At 35.5% G+C, this 17,632-nt stretch overlaps 3 protein-coding genes across 5 annotated transcripts; 1 reads left to right on the forward strand and 2 right to left on the reverse strand.

The window, feature by feature from the left end:
- Positions 1-1,574: 1,574 nt before the first annotated feature.
- LOC114518854 (DNA polymerase subunit gamma-2, mitochondrial-like) lies at positions 1,575-3,314 on the forward strand. Its single transcript, XM_028538869.1, has 5 exons — positions 1,575-2,083; positions 2,233-2,440; positions 2,530-2,665; positions 2,754-2,948; positions 3,069-3,314. Exons 1-5 carry the CDS (start codon positions 1,650-1,652, stop codon positions 3,287-3,289), a joined length of 1,194 nt encoding a protein of 397 aa, XP_028394670.1. The 5' UTR covers positions 1,575-1,649; the 3' UTR covers positions 3,290-3,314.
- A 163-nt stretch (positions 3,315-3,477) lies between these two features.
- On the reverse strand, positions 3,478-12,023 carry LOC114518853 (transient receptor potential cation channel subfamily A member 1-like). Of its 3 annotated transcripts, XM_028538867.1 has the most exons (15): positions 10,762-11,091; positions 9,928-10,104; positions 9,434-9,714; positions 8,851-8,956; positions 8,132-8,392; positions 7,768-7,841; positions 6,618-6,800; positions 5,969-6,142; positions 5,676-5,822; positions 5,457-5,537; positions 4,638-4,815; positions 4,119-4,179; positions 3,954-4,020; positions 3,778-3,841; positions 3,478-3,650 (listed from the first exon to the last, which is right to left on the reverse strand). In XM_028538867.1, exons 1-14 carry the CDS (start codon positions 10,873-10,875, stop codon positions 3,793-3,795), a joined length of 1,953 nt encoding a protein of 650 aa, XP_028394668.1. In that variant the 5' UTR covers positions 10,876-11,091; the 3' UTR covers positions 3,478-3,650; positions 3,778-3,792. The 3 variants fall into 3 exon arrangements, with proteins under 3 accessions (XP_028394668.1, XP_028394669.1, XP_028394667.1); XM_028538868.1 differs by lacking the exon at positions 10,762-11,091 and adding an exon at positions 11,946-12,023 and having other exon boundaries at positions 3,478-3,841; XM_028538866.1 differs by having other exon boundaries at positions 3,478-3,841; positions 10,762-11,088.
- Positions 11,133-15,266, reverse strand: LOC114518855. The gene is made up of 2 exons (XM_028538871.1): positions 15,115-15,266; positions 11,133-12,587 (listed from the first exon to the last, which is right to left on the reverse strand). Exon 2 carries the CDS (start codon positions 12,484-12,486, stop codon positions 11,938-11,940), a length of 549 nt encoding a protein of 182 aa, XP_028394672.1. The 5' UTR covers positions 12,487-12,587; positions 15,115-15,266; the 3' UTR covers positions 11,133-11,937.
- Positions 15,267-17,632: the final 2,366 nt, after the last annotated feature.

The following is a 17,632-nucleotide window of genomic DNA, read 5'->3' on the forward strand; positions in this document are numbered from 1 at the left end:
GAACAACCAACAAGTGAGGATGATAGCGACAGTAGTAGCACTTGGAGTGATGAAAGCGATGACGGAGGAATTTTATTCCGAGAAGAAAGCGATATGCAAACGAAACTTCAAAAAAGCAAAAGGTATTTTTAAAAGGATCGTATTCAGTCTGTTTACGATTAGATACTGCTTTAGAGAATCTTGGGCTTTTAGAAGCAACGTGTTTTAGCGATTGTGCTAATAGCAGACGGTGATGTAAGCTGTGTCATATTGTAGAACCTCATGCACTGACTATTTCAAATATATTTCACGCTAATTATAAAAAAGTATGAACGCCAATAGTGTCAAGTGTGCAAATAATTTTTTGGCCAAACAAGTTTGGAACTATAATTATAAATATTACTAGTTAATCTGCATACTGTGCGGGTTTACATAATTTAGGCAAAAATTTAGAAATGATATTTTTAATTGACCGTATTATTTATATAATGATTGTATAACATTATGGGTCACTTATGGTAGCTAGTTGTGATGAATTATAAACAATTATTGGATAAGGTTTTTGTGATATGCAGAGTTATCAAGGTCGAGGTAAGCGTCAGCCGAGCCGAAGGCGAGTCTGATAACGCTTACCGAGACCTTGATAACTCTGCATATCACAAAAACCTTATCCAATAATTGTTTTATTATACATTTGAAGAATAGTAACATAGTCTTAACGAATGAAAAACCTTATTTAATAGCAACATCCAAAAATACATCAATTATTAATACACAAATACATTCAAATGAATACCGCTTGTTAACCACCGCAGGCTCACTTGCAGATAACTCAGTTATCTGCTAGCTGATAACTGAATTTTGCGTGATTGCGCGATTTATCTGTCAGCTATTAGCCAATCAAATTGCTTTTACTATTATAATGTATAATAATAGTGTTTAAAGCGACAGCTGTAATTTGTAAACTATGATCATTTTTTGTATGATTGCTTTTTCACAATGCAAACTATATTATTTTTTTTATTAAAATTTTTTCCACCATTGCGCAAAAGGTTGTAGCATAATGCCTTGTTTTTGACACAATTTTGTATGTATCATGCGTCCGTAATAAACACTCAATTAGCCTTTCTTTCACGATGACGAATATACCGCCATTTTGGGGGTACTTTTTTTCAAAATCGTGAGCGTAAGACCTCGTAACAGCGCCTATCTTCAATTTTAGACTGAAATTATTCTTCAAATGGTCTATTGATTCTGAAAATAATGCTTTTCATGTTGTTATAATTTTTTAAACCCATTTGAGAAAATTGAAAGTACCCTAAAACGTCATCGTGAGAAATGCTAATCAGTGCTAAGCGCTGCTTAATGAATGAGGAACTTAAAGTTTACTCAGCATTCCCCAAGAATACTACACGGCAAAGAATTTTTCAGGTTGACGCATCAGGAGGGAACAATGTTGTGCCGCACCCCATAAACAGAATTTTAAACAATGTTTTTGAGCCTTGCTGAACCACAAGCAGCCCAGAATTTGAGGAATTTGACTCGCGCGCGCGGAACCATCAATGTTGTTGAAATTTAATACTTCATTTAAGATCGCACATTATAGAAACACGTGCACTAAACATTTCTATGAAATAGTTTCATTTCATAACTTCGTTTCCAGCAATTTCATGCCAAAGACACGCGATGTTTTTACAAAAGTCTATCAGCTTTGCAAAGCACGAGGCTTTGTGTTCGAACGAAGTGTCAGTTTACCTGGAGAACATGTTTTTTCAGGGCTTGATTATGGACCACTTGGTGTTGAAATAAAGAGAAATTTATATGAGGAATGGTGGCGTGAAATTGTCACATCAAGGGAAAATGTTTATGGTCTCGATCTAGCCTGGCCTGCGGTAAACAATCTCAAAATTCAGTCTGAAGAGGTCAGCAAACTGAATAATTCCAAATATCAGCATTTAGGTGAATATTTGACAGACACATATCATTATGCTTGTAAACTTTTCAAAAATCAAGACACAAATCAAACTCAAAACTCTATTGGATTGGCACAGAGTTTGACCATATTACAGAGTGACAATGCCACCACTAATGAATTCATGTTTAGGTATGTATGGTACTTCCAGGTTGGAAAGTTTGTGAAGTACACATTCTAGATCCCTATAAAATTGTAATGAAAAAAATAGCCAAAATATTCACTACTACTATTTTGGGACCATCAATTCAAATCTGAGCTAAAATGTCTATCCTTTTCAGAGCACAGGTTAAGGAATTTTTCAAGCTGTGTTTTTTCTGTGAATCAAACAAAGTGAATTACTGGATGGATTACTGGATGAGAAAACGGTTATCATGGTGGAAGAAATATGCTGATATTCCTGCAGAAATTACATTGGTTGATAAAGATTACAGAAATCAATTCTTTCAGTCTAGTGATGAGAACTTATTAGATACTATGTCAGTTCAAGTGAGTCATGGGATATGTTGTCACAATGCCTGACCAGTTCTTTAACTCTTTTAGATATATGAAGAACTTTCATATTTTGTTTACTTTAGTTTAATTTTCCATGGGGAGCGGAAGCAGTTGAATGTATCTCAAGTTATTCCGAGATGAAGAAACTAACAAAGCAGATTCCAAGTCAAGATGATATAAACTTGGGTGTAGTCATAGCAACATTAAGTGTGGAAAGAGGTGAAGTTTCACCAGAATACATGGCAATTTGCATTGTTCATAAAAAAACCATAAAGACAGCAAAATTATGTCTAATGTTTTACCTTAGGAATTCTGGCATACCTGTTAGATGCTTATCATGAAACTGAGTATCTTGATTTGATGGGAAACACAACTAACCATAGTAAGCTGCGATTGCATCCAGCATTGGCTCCAGTCAAAGTTGCTGTCCTTTCAGATAATGCAATTAACACAGATTTAGGGCGGGTAGCTCGTCAGCTTACAACCGAATTACGCCAAGCAGGTAAGTAATAAAGGGGTATTTATGCACTCATTATTCATTAATTTGCTCCTAAACACAATGATCTATTTTTGTAAACATCAAAATCAAGACCACACAAGTAATGTACAAATTTTTACCAAGGTATAACTAGCCATTATTTCGAAGTGGAGAGAAGCTCTGATATGTTAGATAAATACGCCTGCCAACAAGATGAAATTGGCACACTATATACAGTCACTGTGCAAGACTCAACTCTCACTAATGGTATTGTTACATTACGGAATAGAGATACAACACTAAGTGAATTTCTGCACATATCTGAAGTACTCAAAACTGTACAAAGACATTTAGATAGTCAGTAGATGTCAAAAGGCTAATTCAATGCAACTCGATAGGCCTACTATGGGATTACAAGACATAAACTGGACCTAAACAGTGTACTTGAAATAATTATTCATATATTGTACAGTAAAGAGTTTCAGTATGAAAAAATGTGATTATGCACTATTATAAAACCATAGCCATTCAAACTTTTGTAAATATATACTAGATTCCCTAAATAAAAGATTATTTGATATGAAAGAATACAATTTACAGTGTAATAGAGCTGTGCTGTGACATTATTTGCAAATAAAGCACATTCCTGCTTGGTCATTGGGCTCAATACATGTCAAAAACATTGTCTCCTCCATCAACTCCCACTAACTGTGGTCATAAAGGTCTCTAAATAGTGTAAAGAAGAAAAAAATACATCCATTCTAACTTACTTGATTATTCTACAGTCAGGACTAAATGAAACCTTGAATTTAAAAAATCATTTTTCTGCCAACATGGGTATCTCACTAAGAACCTTCTTTCCATAATATCATTCAGCTTTGTTTGACCGTCTTTGTATCACTTTCTTCATTATTTCCCTGGAAGAATATGATGAACTATTTTTTATACCTTACACTGAAAAAGTTATTAGACAATTTAAACCAGTGAAAGATTGCACCTTTCTTTATCCAATTTGCAGATCATTCTTACCTGACCAATGCGAGTTTGTCTTCCATGGACTCCCATGGATGTCTTTCCTCGCTGTATTCCAATAATTCTACAGAATAGATAAATGTAATCAATGGTTGACTGAACTCTGGTAAGCACGAGAAACGTATTTTGGACCAGCTCATAGGTCTAGATAATTCCTATTACCATTTGCAAGTTTTGTCTCGCTTTTTCGTTCCCCATCTTCGTAATACTTCACTCTAAGATTCTAAAAGTTATTCGAAGACACTAAGAGTAAGAAATCAGGTGAGAACAAGAGATCTTCCGCGCATAGGTCAAGTTCAGATGTATTAATGAAGTATGCCATACTGTCTGTACTTATTTTGATGGAGAAGTTAGTCTATAATCAGTCCTTAATGGACCGATTTATACTATCTGGACGAACCTGGGCAAGTGAAAGATAGTTCTGTGTAAAACACGGGTATCACAGAAAAATTGATCGTAGGAGAGACATAAATAAATTCCCAACACTTTCTAAACGCGCGATTCTGTTTTGTTTAACAATAGCATATTCGTCTACACAGTTATAGTTCGTCCAGATCACTGGCCCAGATAGTTTGTCGTGTGTTTATACTCAAACGAATCATCATCGTCAGGGGTCATTCGTCCAGATGGATAATTCGTCTCTGGTATAAATCAGGCCGATAAAATCAAATTTCTACTTACAAGTCCAAATGTGCTTTGCTCAAGTCGAGTGACGATTGACATTTTTTCAACAGCATATTGTAGCCTTGCAGAACTTTTCGCTTCACTGTATGTGAAACTCAGTTGGGCTATGAGGACATTTAGTAAGATCACAATGACCATACCCATATAAGCAAGCAGGATAAGAATGGTTAACCAGCTAATGATATGCAACAGAAAAAAATTTTAGTGTCGAGAAAACTACGTTAATACTAGTTCGACTTCACTAGAATGTCAACAGGCTAGAATTAATTTAATTGATTGATTTAAAAATTAAATAATAAATATTCGAAGTTATGTTTTTGTTTGCGGAATATTCTCTGTTTGGGCGTAACGTTTCCTTCCAAAATTTAACGAATTTACTAGTCTAGGTAACACATCGCACTGTTGCAATTAATAACACCGTTATTATCATTAGGAGTTAGGACAATATAGTCATGAACATGAATCACTATGGTACAACTCCAATTTCCATGAATTTCCATGCCAAAAATGTAAAACGCAACTGGGGGCTTAAGGGGCTATAAAGAATGCAAAATCTGTATATATCGTCCTATAATATCTTGAAACCTGTCGATAATAATCACGCATATAAATTTGATACAGTATACTAAAAGTTGAAAACATGGGTTGATGTTGCGAGGAGTTCTGTTTTAATGGCTGACATTCTACGCAAGTCGCAAAAAAGGTTTCTTGTGATTAGACATCGCATACAGAGCAATCATTATCACATTTTTCATCATTTGATTGGCATGTTTACGTAAGCTCTCCGCTATAAAGAAAAATATGAGGATTAAATACTTAAACTTTCCATAGTCTTCTTCTACTGCATTTTGTTCCGTGAGGACTCTGACGGCAGCCAGCATTAGTGTTCCATAATTACTGAAAGACAGAAGATATAAGAAAAACTATATCTCCCCGGACCATAAACTAACTCTTTCTACCTTTTTGCAAATACCACAAAAAACCCAATCATGGAACGATCTAGAAATATCCCAAATGTCGTAAATCGTACTTTACCTGGTAATATCCTGCATTCCAGTGGCTGTCAACGCCATGAACAAGGCACCACAAAAACCAACACAGACGACAGCAAACAGAATCACAAAACGTGTAATATCACGATAAATGATTTTAGCCAATGTCTTTGCATACAACCCCGTTGTCCTAACATTTAAAGTCATAAAAATTTAGCACATTTTCTTTGTTAAATGCCTTAAATACCTTAGGTTTTGTCATTAACATCGCTTCGTTAAGTCTACATGGATATTGGTGGATATTTCTGGTTCGTAAGTTAAAAAAAGCCTGTGTACCTGGTAATGCATGAGAACTTAAAAATTCTCAGAAAATTGAACAAATATCCCAGACTTGCAATACTCCATTGTGCGCTCACGTCAGCAAATCGAAGAGGGATGACAATGAGAACAAGAATAAGACCAAGCCAATCAAAATAGTTATACGGATCTTTGAAATAAGCCTTTGATTCTCTAAAGAATACAAATGCTTAACGGTAATAAACCTCTGGCTAAACCTGAGCACACGTACGTGTTCACAAAGTGAGAAGAATGTTACTAAATAAACGATTTGCGTACCACTAGGTGACTGGTGCATTTTACATATGCTGTGGGTTGGCTTAAAGCTTGGCTACACAGGCGATTTTCGTCCAGGTTTAATTTCTCTTTCTAGCGTATACTGTTTAGTGAATTAAGCAGACAATTGTATGTTATATAATCTATTCTGTTAAATTTACTCAATAACATACACCAGGAGGAGAAAACCTCCGTCAAAAATCTCCTGAACCTCGCAAGCCAGGCTTTGAAATCTCTCGGTAGCCTGCGCACAGACGCCCTGAAAAGCCAGGCGGGAAATAGGAAATATTTTACACACATATACGTCTATATCGTAGGTTAGGTGGCCGGTATTCCCAAAACAAAGCAAGGGGAAACTACAAACGAAACTTACCGAACAATCTCGCATATTTCTTCAATGATGTATATCATCACAAAAATGATGCTGCAAACCTCGCAAAAGAGTCTAAAATTGTCAGCCGACCCTTCGTACTTGTTTGGATCCTTTCGTGTCGCTCCGAAGACCAAAGCATAAGATAACAACGCGAGGAATAACGTGTAGAAACACGCATGTATACTGAAAATAAAAATATCATTACAAGCGGACATGAGAAATCGTGTAAACGTATCACAATATATATAGCGTTATGATGCGACAGTCGTTGACTACAGGTCTTTTTACTTCGCATTTTTAGCCGTTGGGAATTTTTCGATTCATAACGTAAAATTCGATGATGCGCGATTTCTTTAGTCATGTTTATTGTGTGTCATCAGTTATCATGCACAAAGCGAAGAAATTCCTACACGAGTGAATAGCGTTTTTCTATGCAAAGCAAAATGTTTAGTATAATAGCTGAAAAACTGCATGTGTGTAAATTTCACAGGGGGATTCTTTCTTATTCCTCAATTTTATCGTTCCCGAGATTCTAGTTGTAACTATTATAGGTAGAGTCCACTAGTCTAGGACGGATCATGGATGCATCTGCATAGTTTAGGTCTATCCTGATTGTGCTGGTGAATAAATAATTAGTTTAACAGTCGAGATTTTATTTAATAACTAGTGAGCAATTAGCAGTATGGATCATGTATAAGCCTAAAAGTTGCTTCCCGTTACTCAAAAAAGTAAACGTTGTTCCATGTAACTGGAAACCAAAACAGTTATTCAAATTTTGAATTTTATTAAAAGTTGCCGAGCACAATCGGGAAAGGCCTAGCATGGTTTACCAAAAAAATCAAAATCAAATGGTTAAACGTTTTATCAACTCCTTCCTCCATTGTCTCAAGGTTTCAGATCAAAGTCGGATAGCACTATCCACCGGATAGTGGTTCAGTTTTCAATCGCTTTAAAATCGCCCGTTGTTTGCTATAAACTTTGATTATTAAACTTAGTATTCCTAGATCAAGGACCCTCTTTAATAATTGTTGGTTCCAAAAATGAAATTTTATCGCAGTTTTAGAACGGTTAAAAAATCACTATCCGGTGGATATAGCGCTATCCAGCTTTCATAAAACTGGTCCCAGAAAAACATTGATCGATATATTACCTAAACAACAAATGACCAAATTTACTCCATTTTCTCAAAACAAGCATTCTGACCACAGGATGTGTAATTGCCTCCTGCAAATAGCGCCACAAACACAGAAAAGAAAGCTTGAGAGTGAAATGATTTCAGCACGAGTAAAAGTTCCTTTATCTGCTTGAGTGCACACAAAACAACAGCCTGGGAACGAGGTGGGCAGTTTTCATAGTCCGAGAAAAAAAAATTGGGAGACGTTTGTTTATTATATAAATTAGTGTTTGTAAATTATTTTCCTTCCTAGAACAGGTATAAAAACCAAATATAGAAGTAATTCACACTTCAAAATACTGGACATGTCCGTCAACGAAAGTTGTTAATAATTTTTTACCTTATTTTTGCTCTCTGTTAACCGACGAAGACATGACTTGGATTTTACATCAAATTCGTTGTTTTTCGCGTCATTAATCTTGGGTATTCTGCCTTCATCATCGCAATCCAAGACGTTATAGTAGAAATGATAGTCCAGTGGATCATCCGGGACACTGGACCAGGCACGCTCAATCTCCTCGCTGTTGTCGTCATCTTTTCTTTCTGGCAGATATGGCCAGTGCGGGTTGACCAAGGAATCCAACACAGCAACCACTGTCTTCTAAATTTGTACATGTATAACAAAAAAATAATGATGTTTTATGTTTAAGGCTGTTTTCATAATACATTGCATGATTTGCATCACTGCTCATGCGGCCGTGGCGGAGCTTAAAAACAAAGTGTGCTTAGACGTAATAGAGAATCGTCTTAAATGATTACTACGCAAGCACCTTAAATGATTACTACGCAAGCACCTCAAATGATTACTACGAAAGTAGCGTGCACTGCAGGTGGGTTAGGGCCCTCCCCCCAGGGTACTTGGGTCCCAACCACAGCAATTAGCTGTTGTAGTCACGTCTTGCCATTGTAAGGAAGTCATTAAAATAGAAAAGTAATTATCCTTGTAACTGATTTTTGACTGTGACATTGGATTGTAAATGTAAGAATTAAGACATAATACTACTTTGAATGAATGGTTACAGTACACAAATTAATAATACATTCACTTGAGAAACTTACTGACATGTTATGTTTGTTTGTTTCAGGATTCCTACAGCTGATCAACTGACCAAAGCTAAACTTTGGGCCTTTCAGGTCCTTGTTATACAGGAAAAGTTCGTGCACCCTATAAAAGGATGGAAATATAAAAAGAAAGCACACCAAGTTAAACGTTAAACTACAAATACAATCATCATGCAAGATTCATACCTACATATGTATTAAAATGCACAATTGTTATAATAGCTCAAAGCTAGCCACGACCCCACAAAATACATAAAACTTAATAATAAATCATTCCCCTTTTGAACTAAATTTAAACTACCGGCCACATTACTACATGGAAATTTAGATTGCACAATATTGAAAATATAGCTCTGCAAAGTTGCCAAATCTTATTTTTTATCTGCATGATATATTAGAAATTACAGCCGCCACCAAGAAGAGTTTCCCTTCAGTCATAATAGGCAGATATAAAGAACAATATTTTTTAGCAATAGGCATAGTGTAGAAGTTGTTGTAATGTGAAAAATGGGGATGAAACTTAAGGTTCATGTTTTGGATGCCCTAATATATTTTACGTACTTGTCCAATATGCTCTTACCAGTCTGCTTTCATGCGCGAAATGAGAAAGGCAGCAGTTTCGTCATGGTTAGCCATCAGTGCCTTCTCCACAGCAAGGTAACCTCTTTCTTCACCAACAACTTCAGTTTCATGGTAGACAAGTGATGGGTATTTATTCACAAGGTGTGTAGCAACATGGGAGAAGTTCAGATCAGCAGCATAATGAAGCAAAGTAGGCCGAGCCTCATTATCCTCGTTACGAAAATACTTAAAGTCTTCATCTGTGTCTTGTTCCATAATAATTTCTGTCAAACGGCTAATCTAAGAAATAATCCATGGTTTGGGTTTTGCTAACAATAAAATATATAATCTAAGATAAATGACCAGTAGGAGAGACACCAAACAATTTGAATCCCTTTTCCAAAATCCACAAGCCCTGAGTTTATTTCTAACCAAATTTCAGCTAGCCATTGATCAACACCTCTACTTTATTTGACACTGTGTCAAAAATTAAAATATGGTACTAATATTTACCTGTGATTCCAAACTTGCCACCAAATCCTGTTTACCTTTGTACTTTGGACTCTCTGGCCAATCTCGTATTATAACAAGCAAGTATTTATCACCATGCTTGGCCTTCACTCTGTCTATTCTAACTTCATCCATTGCCCGACTCCATGAAATCCCACCAGGCGTGAATTTTTCTTGTACCTTAATTAATTAAAATGTAAATCCTAATACTTCAGCCTCCAATCTGCCTATGATTTTACTGTCATTGGGCAAGTCCTAACTTTAGGGAGGAGCAAAGACTGAAAGATGAGTGGTAGCTAGCTAGCAAACTACCACCAGATGAGACAATGCAGATAAGACAATAATATAGGCAATGTTGTGGAAATAAGAAAATTTTGAGGGGTCAATCTACTCATTCTACTGTAACATTTTCAATAATTACACCAAATTCTATTCAAATCCGACTTGATGGGTCAAATTTTGTGTTATCATAAAACATAAATTTATCCAGAACATTGGAGATTGAATCATGAAAATATCCATTTCATGATATGAAGTATACAAGCCACACCCCTGCAGAAAAATTTAAAAACAAACAGTTCACTGACTTCAATCAATTATTTAATTTTCAACAAAAACAATATGAATAAGTCATTTATCATGTCCAAAAATTAAGATCATCATAATTGACTGAAGATATATGATAGTTAGATAGAAGAGACAGAAAGAAGATCATATAAAATGATCTTAAATTTACGAATTATCTTTCGAGAAAAGCAATCAAACTTGCGATTATAATGATCATACATCTAATCACAGATCCTATCAATATGAATATACTCTTGAAAAGCGTCTGACCTTCAACCAGAATTCTTCATCATAAGTGTTCAGGAGCTTATCTAGCTCATTATTTCCATTATCTGACTCCTTTTCTTCCATTTGAACTGATGTGTATTTACCAACTTGGGTCATGCTTCCTCGGTTTCAGAAAACCCGGAGAAGTCGGAGTAATACTTGTACAAATACTCGTGTAAATATCGTGATTATTGTCAAATTATTCAGAAACTTTAGAATATTCAGTCGTCCCGCCCTTTTGGCCACAGATTACCCAAGTATTTCACAACAAAGGCAAAAGGTGGCAAGGTCTGTCGCTAGAATTTCACCAGGGCAGGAGTCGAAATTTCGAGTAATATGGAGTTAAAAACAATAAAAAAAATGATACGCGTGTATAAAGGGCCTCTAAATTGTGGTATATTTCAGCTCTGATTTAGAAAAAATTTATCGTTAGCTGTCGGATCTAAATGTTTTTCTGACGAGAAAATTATATTACATTAACTAGCCATCCGATTAGCGAGTTCCGTTATCAGAGTCAGTTATAATGTGAAAGTTAACTGTCTGTACTAGGGTAATATCTGTCAGTCATAAAGATCATAAAGAGGTAATGTAGTGACAGCTAGAATTCGGCAATCAGGCTTGTCAGAATTTTCGGTACCTTGGAGTTAAATACTTTTCAACGAGAAATGTAGTGAAAGGCCCTGCCGATTGGATCCAACTTTTGGTCGCTTCTTCTTCAGACCGTTCGATAATTTTTTTTGGCGGAATAAGGGGGGAACAGCTATTTGTTTTATCCAGTATACTTATTCATATATTTTGCAGATTTTGTTCTTGTCTCCAAACCTTTTTAGGAGTTACGCCATCCGATTTTTTGGACCCGAAACACTCATGGTGTGAAGGGGCCTTAACATTATATTTAAGAGTATATAATTAGTATCCTCTTACCAACAACTATATATTTACTATTCTAAAACCCACTGTAAACTACCTGTTTAATCATTATCAGGTAAGTAAGATATAGGAATCACCTGGACGAATCTTAACAGTCTTAATACTAGTGCAGATTGTAACTATAGGAACCTTTCAGTGTTCTGAGTGACCTCTAGCAATTCTACTTGAATCCTAACCGTGCATGTTCGGCCATCACAATTATCCAATGGTCTATACTAATTGAATGGTGATCGTTCAAATTATTCATATTCATGTACCTTTTATTGCAGCAAGCAAAGCTAGCATCGTGTCGGATTTTTCAAAATCTTTCGGTTTAAGATTATCCACGTTTTCAAAATTGAAAGCAAAATCACGAGCATTTTGAGCAACACGTTGTATTCCTGCCGGTGGCCATTCTAAGCTCGCTCCAAAGGAAACGGAAAAAACTTTTTGATGCAAATCATTTCTCACGTATCCTTTATCTCTCATTATTCGTTCCAACGTCGGAATTGCCTCGGCTGTCAAGCACAATAAAACAACAATGTCACTCTCATTTTCGTCCACCCAAGAGGAATCTTTCACGTCCCTTTCACAACTTGGACTGGAAACATTCACGATTTTTTTTACGCGTACTTTCCCACTAGCCTTACTTGTCAGAGCGTCTCGAAAATGTCGTACGACACGCTCTTGTTCTTCCGTAGACTTGTGAATAAGCAAAATATATGTTGTGTCCTTAGGAATCCTTCCGGAAGGTTCACTTTGCTTTGGAGCAGGTCCTGGTTGTTGCTGGTTGCTTTTCTTTGACTTTTTATTACCCATTTTTAATTTTTTAAAGATATTGTATATCTGAAAGGATTCTGACTCGGCTGGTAAGTGTGTCTGGGTCAATAGAAAGTCGACTAGCCAACTTTTGTTTACGCCTAAAGATAGAACAACAAATCATTGAATAATTCTGTGGACAATTTTTTTTGTGAGACAATTTTTTTTGTGGGCCTCAAAAAATAGCCATGTGAAAATATATGCTAATAAAAGGATAACTATAGCAAATGTACTCAGTGGGTAATTGCGCACTGAAAAGAGATGGATCAATCATATCAATTCATGAATTGATTTGGAGTTTCTAATATTTCCGTCAATTGGCATTATGCGGAATAGTCCTACTCATTGATTCATGTATTCGCAGACGTGAGAATTATTTAGCACTGAGTTGACGTCTTTGCTAGTTTTACTAGCAATAAATTGGCATCTTGGTTCTCGGGACTTACAGATCACATAGAGAGATTAATTTCCTTTACCACGGGTGAAAACGAAAATGTTGTTCCTGGTTCGGATAAATAAACTGGTTTGCCGGACCAATGTTGTGCTGAACCCTACCAACGTGCTTGTGTCAACAAGTCTGTTACGAATAATTCGGCAAAGGCGAAAAAGTTGTGATATCATTTTGTTGACAACCGTGCATTCTTGTAGGGCGTAGGAGGACAACACTGTTGTTGCAATCAAGAACAACATATTATATAACCGTTTTTACCTGTGTTACTATTTAATATTACTTCAAAGTCCGTAGAATGTTTTTTTACATTGGCTTAAAAGCATTAACAAGTGAAATCTTTTTAAATCGAAAAAACCTAGTGTGTGTTTTTAATATGACTTGTGGATATTTACCGAGTTCGAAAAACGCAAACGGGAAGAAACGAGAAGAAACGCGCATTTTAAATAGCGCTGTTCAGTTGATAGTGGGCTCAGGTTGGCCATCTTGGTTTTAGAAAAGTTCAAAACATTGTATTTGCCTTCATTTGGGGAATGATCACAATATTCGGGATTAAACGTTGAAATAAAACATGTCGTTCGCCTCATAATCCGTAAGGCGATGTTTACTGTTACTTATGAGATTGGAGAAAAATTAAATACTTTGTCACCGCGTTATTTTGCCATACGTTGTTAAAAATATATTTGGCTGGACAAGGCTGGCTAGGTTATTATATATGGTTTGGATGATGACATTTCAGCTGAAATATGAAATAGGTATGTATGTTTAATGTGAGATAATCATTTTGTGATTCTGTAAAGCTAATATATTTAATTAAACTTATAGGTAGGTAGTTTGTCTACAATGAAATTATTTCATATTGGTCCTACAGACATAGTCACATAGCATATGTTTAGATATGCCACTCCCCCCTGCCCTAAAACTACTTGTTGAATGGTCAATTTCACTGTAAGATACATATTTGACTGTTATTAAGATAACATAGACTGGTTAATATCATCTATAATGTATATTTCATCAAGAGGCAAAAGTGAGATAGACACGATACATTTTCATTGATAAGGAAAATGGTCTAATATCACAAAGAGTTAAAAACTCATGCTTGCAAAAATTGCGAGGTATTTATGCAGCTTACATATCTAAAGACCCATTTAACCATTTATAAATGTTTTTCAATTGACCCATCAAAAGTTAAACAAACATGGTGAACTTATTGACCATTCTGGCTACATTAGCTGACAAGTGTATTCAGATATAAGACATCTTACTAATAACATTTATCTAATTAGTTGACAATGCATCCCAAAGCATCTATCACATCAGTTACCATATGCCATTTAATGTGTTAAGTGTACACTGCAATCCTACAGTAAAGGGTGAAATATTGCTTACTTCATACTAATCATGGGAACTATGCTCTTACAACCCTATACATGCATGTATATTTTTACTTAAATACTGAGCATTTACAGCTATGCAAGTTACATACAGACATTAAATGTAAGTGCTATTAATAGCATACTTAATTATGGTAAGTGGTAACTGTATGCACAGTCTGCTGATTTTATTAAAAATCAAAATTATTAGGATATCCATTTGCATATGACTTGCACAATGTTTGTTTTCCAACATCTATATTTGCCAAGACTTAAACATTTGTTTGTCATTAATATGACTATCTAATTTTGTATCACATCTCACTAATGGCTGTGCACACTAATTTATTGATTAAGTCCATATTCTCAGATGAATTTGAAACTGAGATTAGTTTTACACAAGATAAAATTAGGTTATCTAAAGTTATTTTCATTCACTGTGACATCCCATGAATTATTTTTTCTAAAAACGCGACGGAGGTACTTGAACTTACAACGTACGCGAGCGTGCCTATTTTTTTAGGGATGGTCATTATTTATTTAGTGTTTAAATTCCTGTGAGGAGTCAAGCAAATTTTCAATGTGAAACTAATTAGCCACATATGTTATTATGGACCTAAAAGCCTTCTGAATTGACCTTTTGAAAGCATGATTCAATCAGGTTATTATACAGAATGTGTGATAATAAAAAAGGTCTTGTAATCTCTTAAGACGAGGCAAAATGAGCATGTACTTCTTTCGTTAAGAAATCGTTTACCAAACGTCAACAAAATGAGCAAGAGACATTCAACGTATTTTACTTACCCTCGTCCAAATCACGAGAAGAAGGTCAATCACTGTAAGATTCCTTGATCTTAGGAACCGTGTTTAAAGAGTTCAGACGATGAAAGAGTTCTGGAAGCAGGTTTATAGAAGCGATATTACTAGAGAGTCTATAAACTCGCTATGCTTTTAGATCGCTGACACGTCAATACAGATTTTGAATAATCAGAATTCACTGCAAAATTCAGGCCAGCGGTCACAACTCTAAACTTTTACCATATTTTAAAACGTGCGCTGTTACCTTGCTCTTTCTCGTTCATTTTTGCTAATTAATTAATTAAATTAAGTTCCACGCAATTTTTCGTCTTGTTTCTTCCTGCATGCAGTACCTGAAATTTTCCCACTGTTTTTAGAGCGTGCACCGAACCCCTTTCAAATTCATGAGTCGCAATAGTTTCTTGGGCGTGGCCATCGTCCAATTCTCATACTCGTCAGATCGTGGGTCCAATGTATTCTAGTGATAATTAGAAACAGCTTACCCGAAAAATTCGTAATCCGAATGACTCGTGTGTTTACTGAACAATTTCTCACGATAAGCTCGTTTGCTACGGAACTCTCCATACCAAGAATTCGTTGTTCACCCTTTTGATGATTAGATTAGAAACGTGAAACTTTGCATGTGTAACATTTTACCGATGTAGATTTGCGACATTATGATTGCATTAAATAAACTAAGTATCTTTAGCCATATGTTATATCACTATCATGGGATATCTTTCCATTTATTTAGGATCACATGCAAGATTGTCAAGAGGCTAAACTATGACAGGTAGTCGGCAGAAATAACTTTGCATCCGTGCTAATAGATCTCTATCTCTTTAAGAGAGTTCAATTCTGATGCATCTAGGATTAATTTTTGTGTTAATACGTGGACAAACGACGATGATTGATTGCTTTCAAGAAACGAGCAGCACAATCAGGCAATGGAGTAAGAAACTTTGGAGGAAGTTAGGAACGAATTATGCATACTTTACCTCGGTAAAGAAATGCTGGAATTGGGACACAAACACAGATACCGTAAAGAAACGGATATACTTTAGATAAGACTCAAGAGCTATAATAGCCGAAGGTTTTACAGTGTTTCTTGTAAAAATTTATATGTCATACATAGTCCTGTGCCCTGTGGTTTACGTTGTGATTCTAAATGGGTTATAAAGATATATATTATATATTATATATGATATGGGTTATAAGGATATCATAAGGATATTACACAAGAGGATTTAGTAGAATAGATTAGTAAGGATTTGTATTTAATGTATACTGAATGTATAACTGAATTATAAATCACTCAGAAAGAGTAAGTTCCTAAAAACATCTTCATATATTGTCGCTGGATTGTACCTTGATCATTTCCACATGATTCACTCAAATAATTATTCTTCAAATCAATCATTTCTCATCAAATGTGCTCACAACATTCTCCGTTAGATAGTTAGAAGAGAACGATTGTAATTTCGTAGTACCTGAGTACCTGAGTTTACGAGTTTTTTTGGGGTGGGCGGGACAAAATTACTAAATTCTTACGGAAACTCCTAGGCCTAGATCGAAATCTCGAGAAGTTCTTTACTTTAAGCAGTTTAGCACATTTGTGAGAGGGTGAGATTGCACTGAGTCTATCGTGAAAAAAAGGGACGCAAAAACCAATGAACTGAGGCTGAAACTACGAGCCAACAAACATGCATCACTCCTGAACCGCAAGTTCACTTGTATAATGTATGAATCAACCATGTCCCAGAGCATGTTCTAGGATCAAGCAATGATGTCAGTTATATTCCTATTATGTTTTAAGATAAAAATAATACTCTGTCAAAAGATAGCGCATGGTCTTACGCCATTTTTAGTGTAGTTAATAAAGGACTGTAAAGGAAAATTATCTTCCTCACAATAACAACGGGTGGGGGAGAGTGATATTGTCAAAGAAGACATGATCTACAACATTTTAGCGGTCTCCGCAGAACAATCAACGCTTCAGGGATCAGGTTTCTTCTCAATCTTTTTCCTGATTGCGCCAGGAATGTGTTTGTTGAAAGAGTTTTCTCCAAGGCATGCGAAACAGGTTGTGGCATTTGAAGTATCGTATGGACAAACATTTGGAACCGCAAAACTGACACAATGCTAACGTTTTATACCACAAAATGCAATGCTATTTAAGCTATTCTACAAGTGTTTAAAACTTACAGAATCGTTGAAACTTCGTAAACGACAATCGTAAATCTCAGCCAATTTAAGATATCAAGCCTGATTCATGTTCGAAAATAAAATATCCCCATTTTAAACACGGCTAATGTTTACCAGTATCTGTTAACAAAGTCGCATGTAGTAAATAATTCAGTATTTTCCAGTTTTGCATAAATAATAAATTAACAAGCGTAGATATTATATGAGGTATAAACAGCTGTTTTAAAGCAACTTCACAAATAGAGTAAATAATATAGCATTCTCAACACTCGAAATAAATTCCATATTTCCGCGCATCCATGTATTATTCTCTATGTAT

Source organism: Dendronephthya gigantea, unplaced genomic scaffold (assembly GCF_004324835.1).
Source record: "Dendronephthya gigantea isolate DGI-Jeju-01 unplaced genomic scaffold, DenGig_1.0 000012F, whole genome shotgun sequence".
In the NCBI taxonomy this organism is placed as follows: Eukaryota; Metazoa; Cnidaria; class Anthozoa; order Malacalcyonacea; family Nephtheidae; genus Dendronephthya; species Dendronephthya gigantea.

Excerpts from the sequence above, each read along its gene's own strand:
- LOC114518854 (XM_028538869.1), top strand. The coding sequence starts at position 1,650 with ATGCCAAAGACACGCGATGTTTTTACAAAAGTCTATCAGCTTTGCAAA. Across the intron at positions 2,084-2,232 it reads ACTAATGAATTCATGTTTAG|AGCACAGGTTAAGGAATTTT; the intron begins GTATGTATGGTA and ends TATCCTTTTCAG. Across the intron at positions 2,949-3,068 it reads AACCGAATTACGCCAAGCAG|GTATAACTAGCCATTATTTC; the intron begins GTAAGTAATAAA and ends ATTTTTACCAAG.
- LOC114518853 (XM_028538867.1), bottom strand. The coding sequence starts at position 10,875 with ATGACCCAAGTTGGTAAATACACATCAGTTCAAATGGAAGAAAAGGAG. Across the intron at positions 10,105-10,761 it reads ATGAAGAATTCTGGTTGAAG|GTACAAGAAAAATTCACGCC; the intron begins GTCAGACGCTTT and ends TAATTAATTAAG. Across the intron at positions 3,842-3,953 it reads GACAAACTCGCATTGGTCAG|GGAAATAATGAAGAAAGTGA; the intron begins GTAAGAATGATC and ends ATATTCTTCCAG.
- LOC114518855 (XM_028538871.1), bottom strand. The coding sequence starts at position 12,486 with ATGGGTAATAAAAAGTCAAAGAAAAGCAACCAGCAACAACCAGGACCT.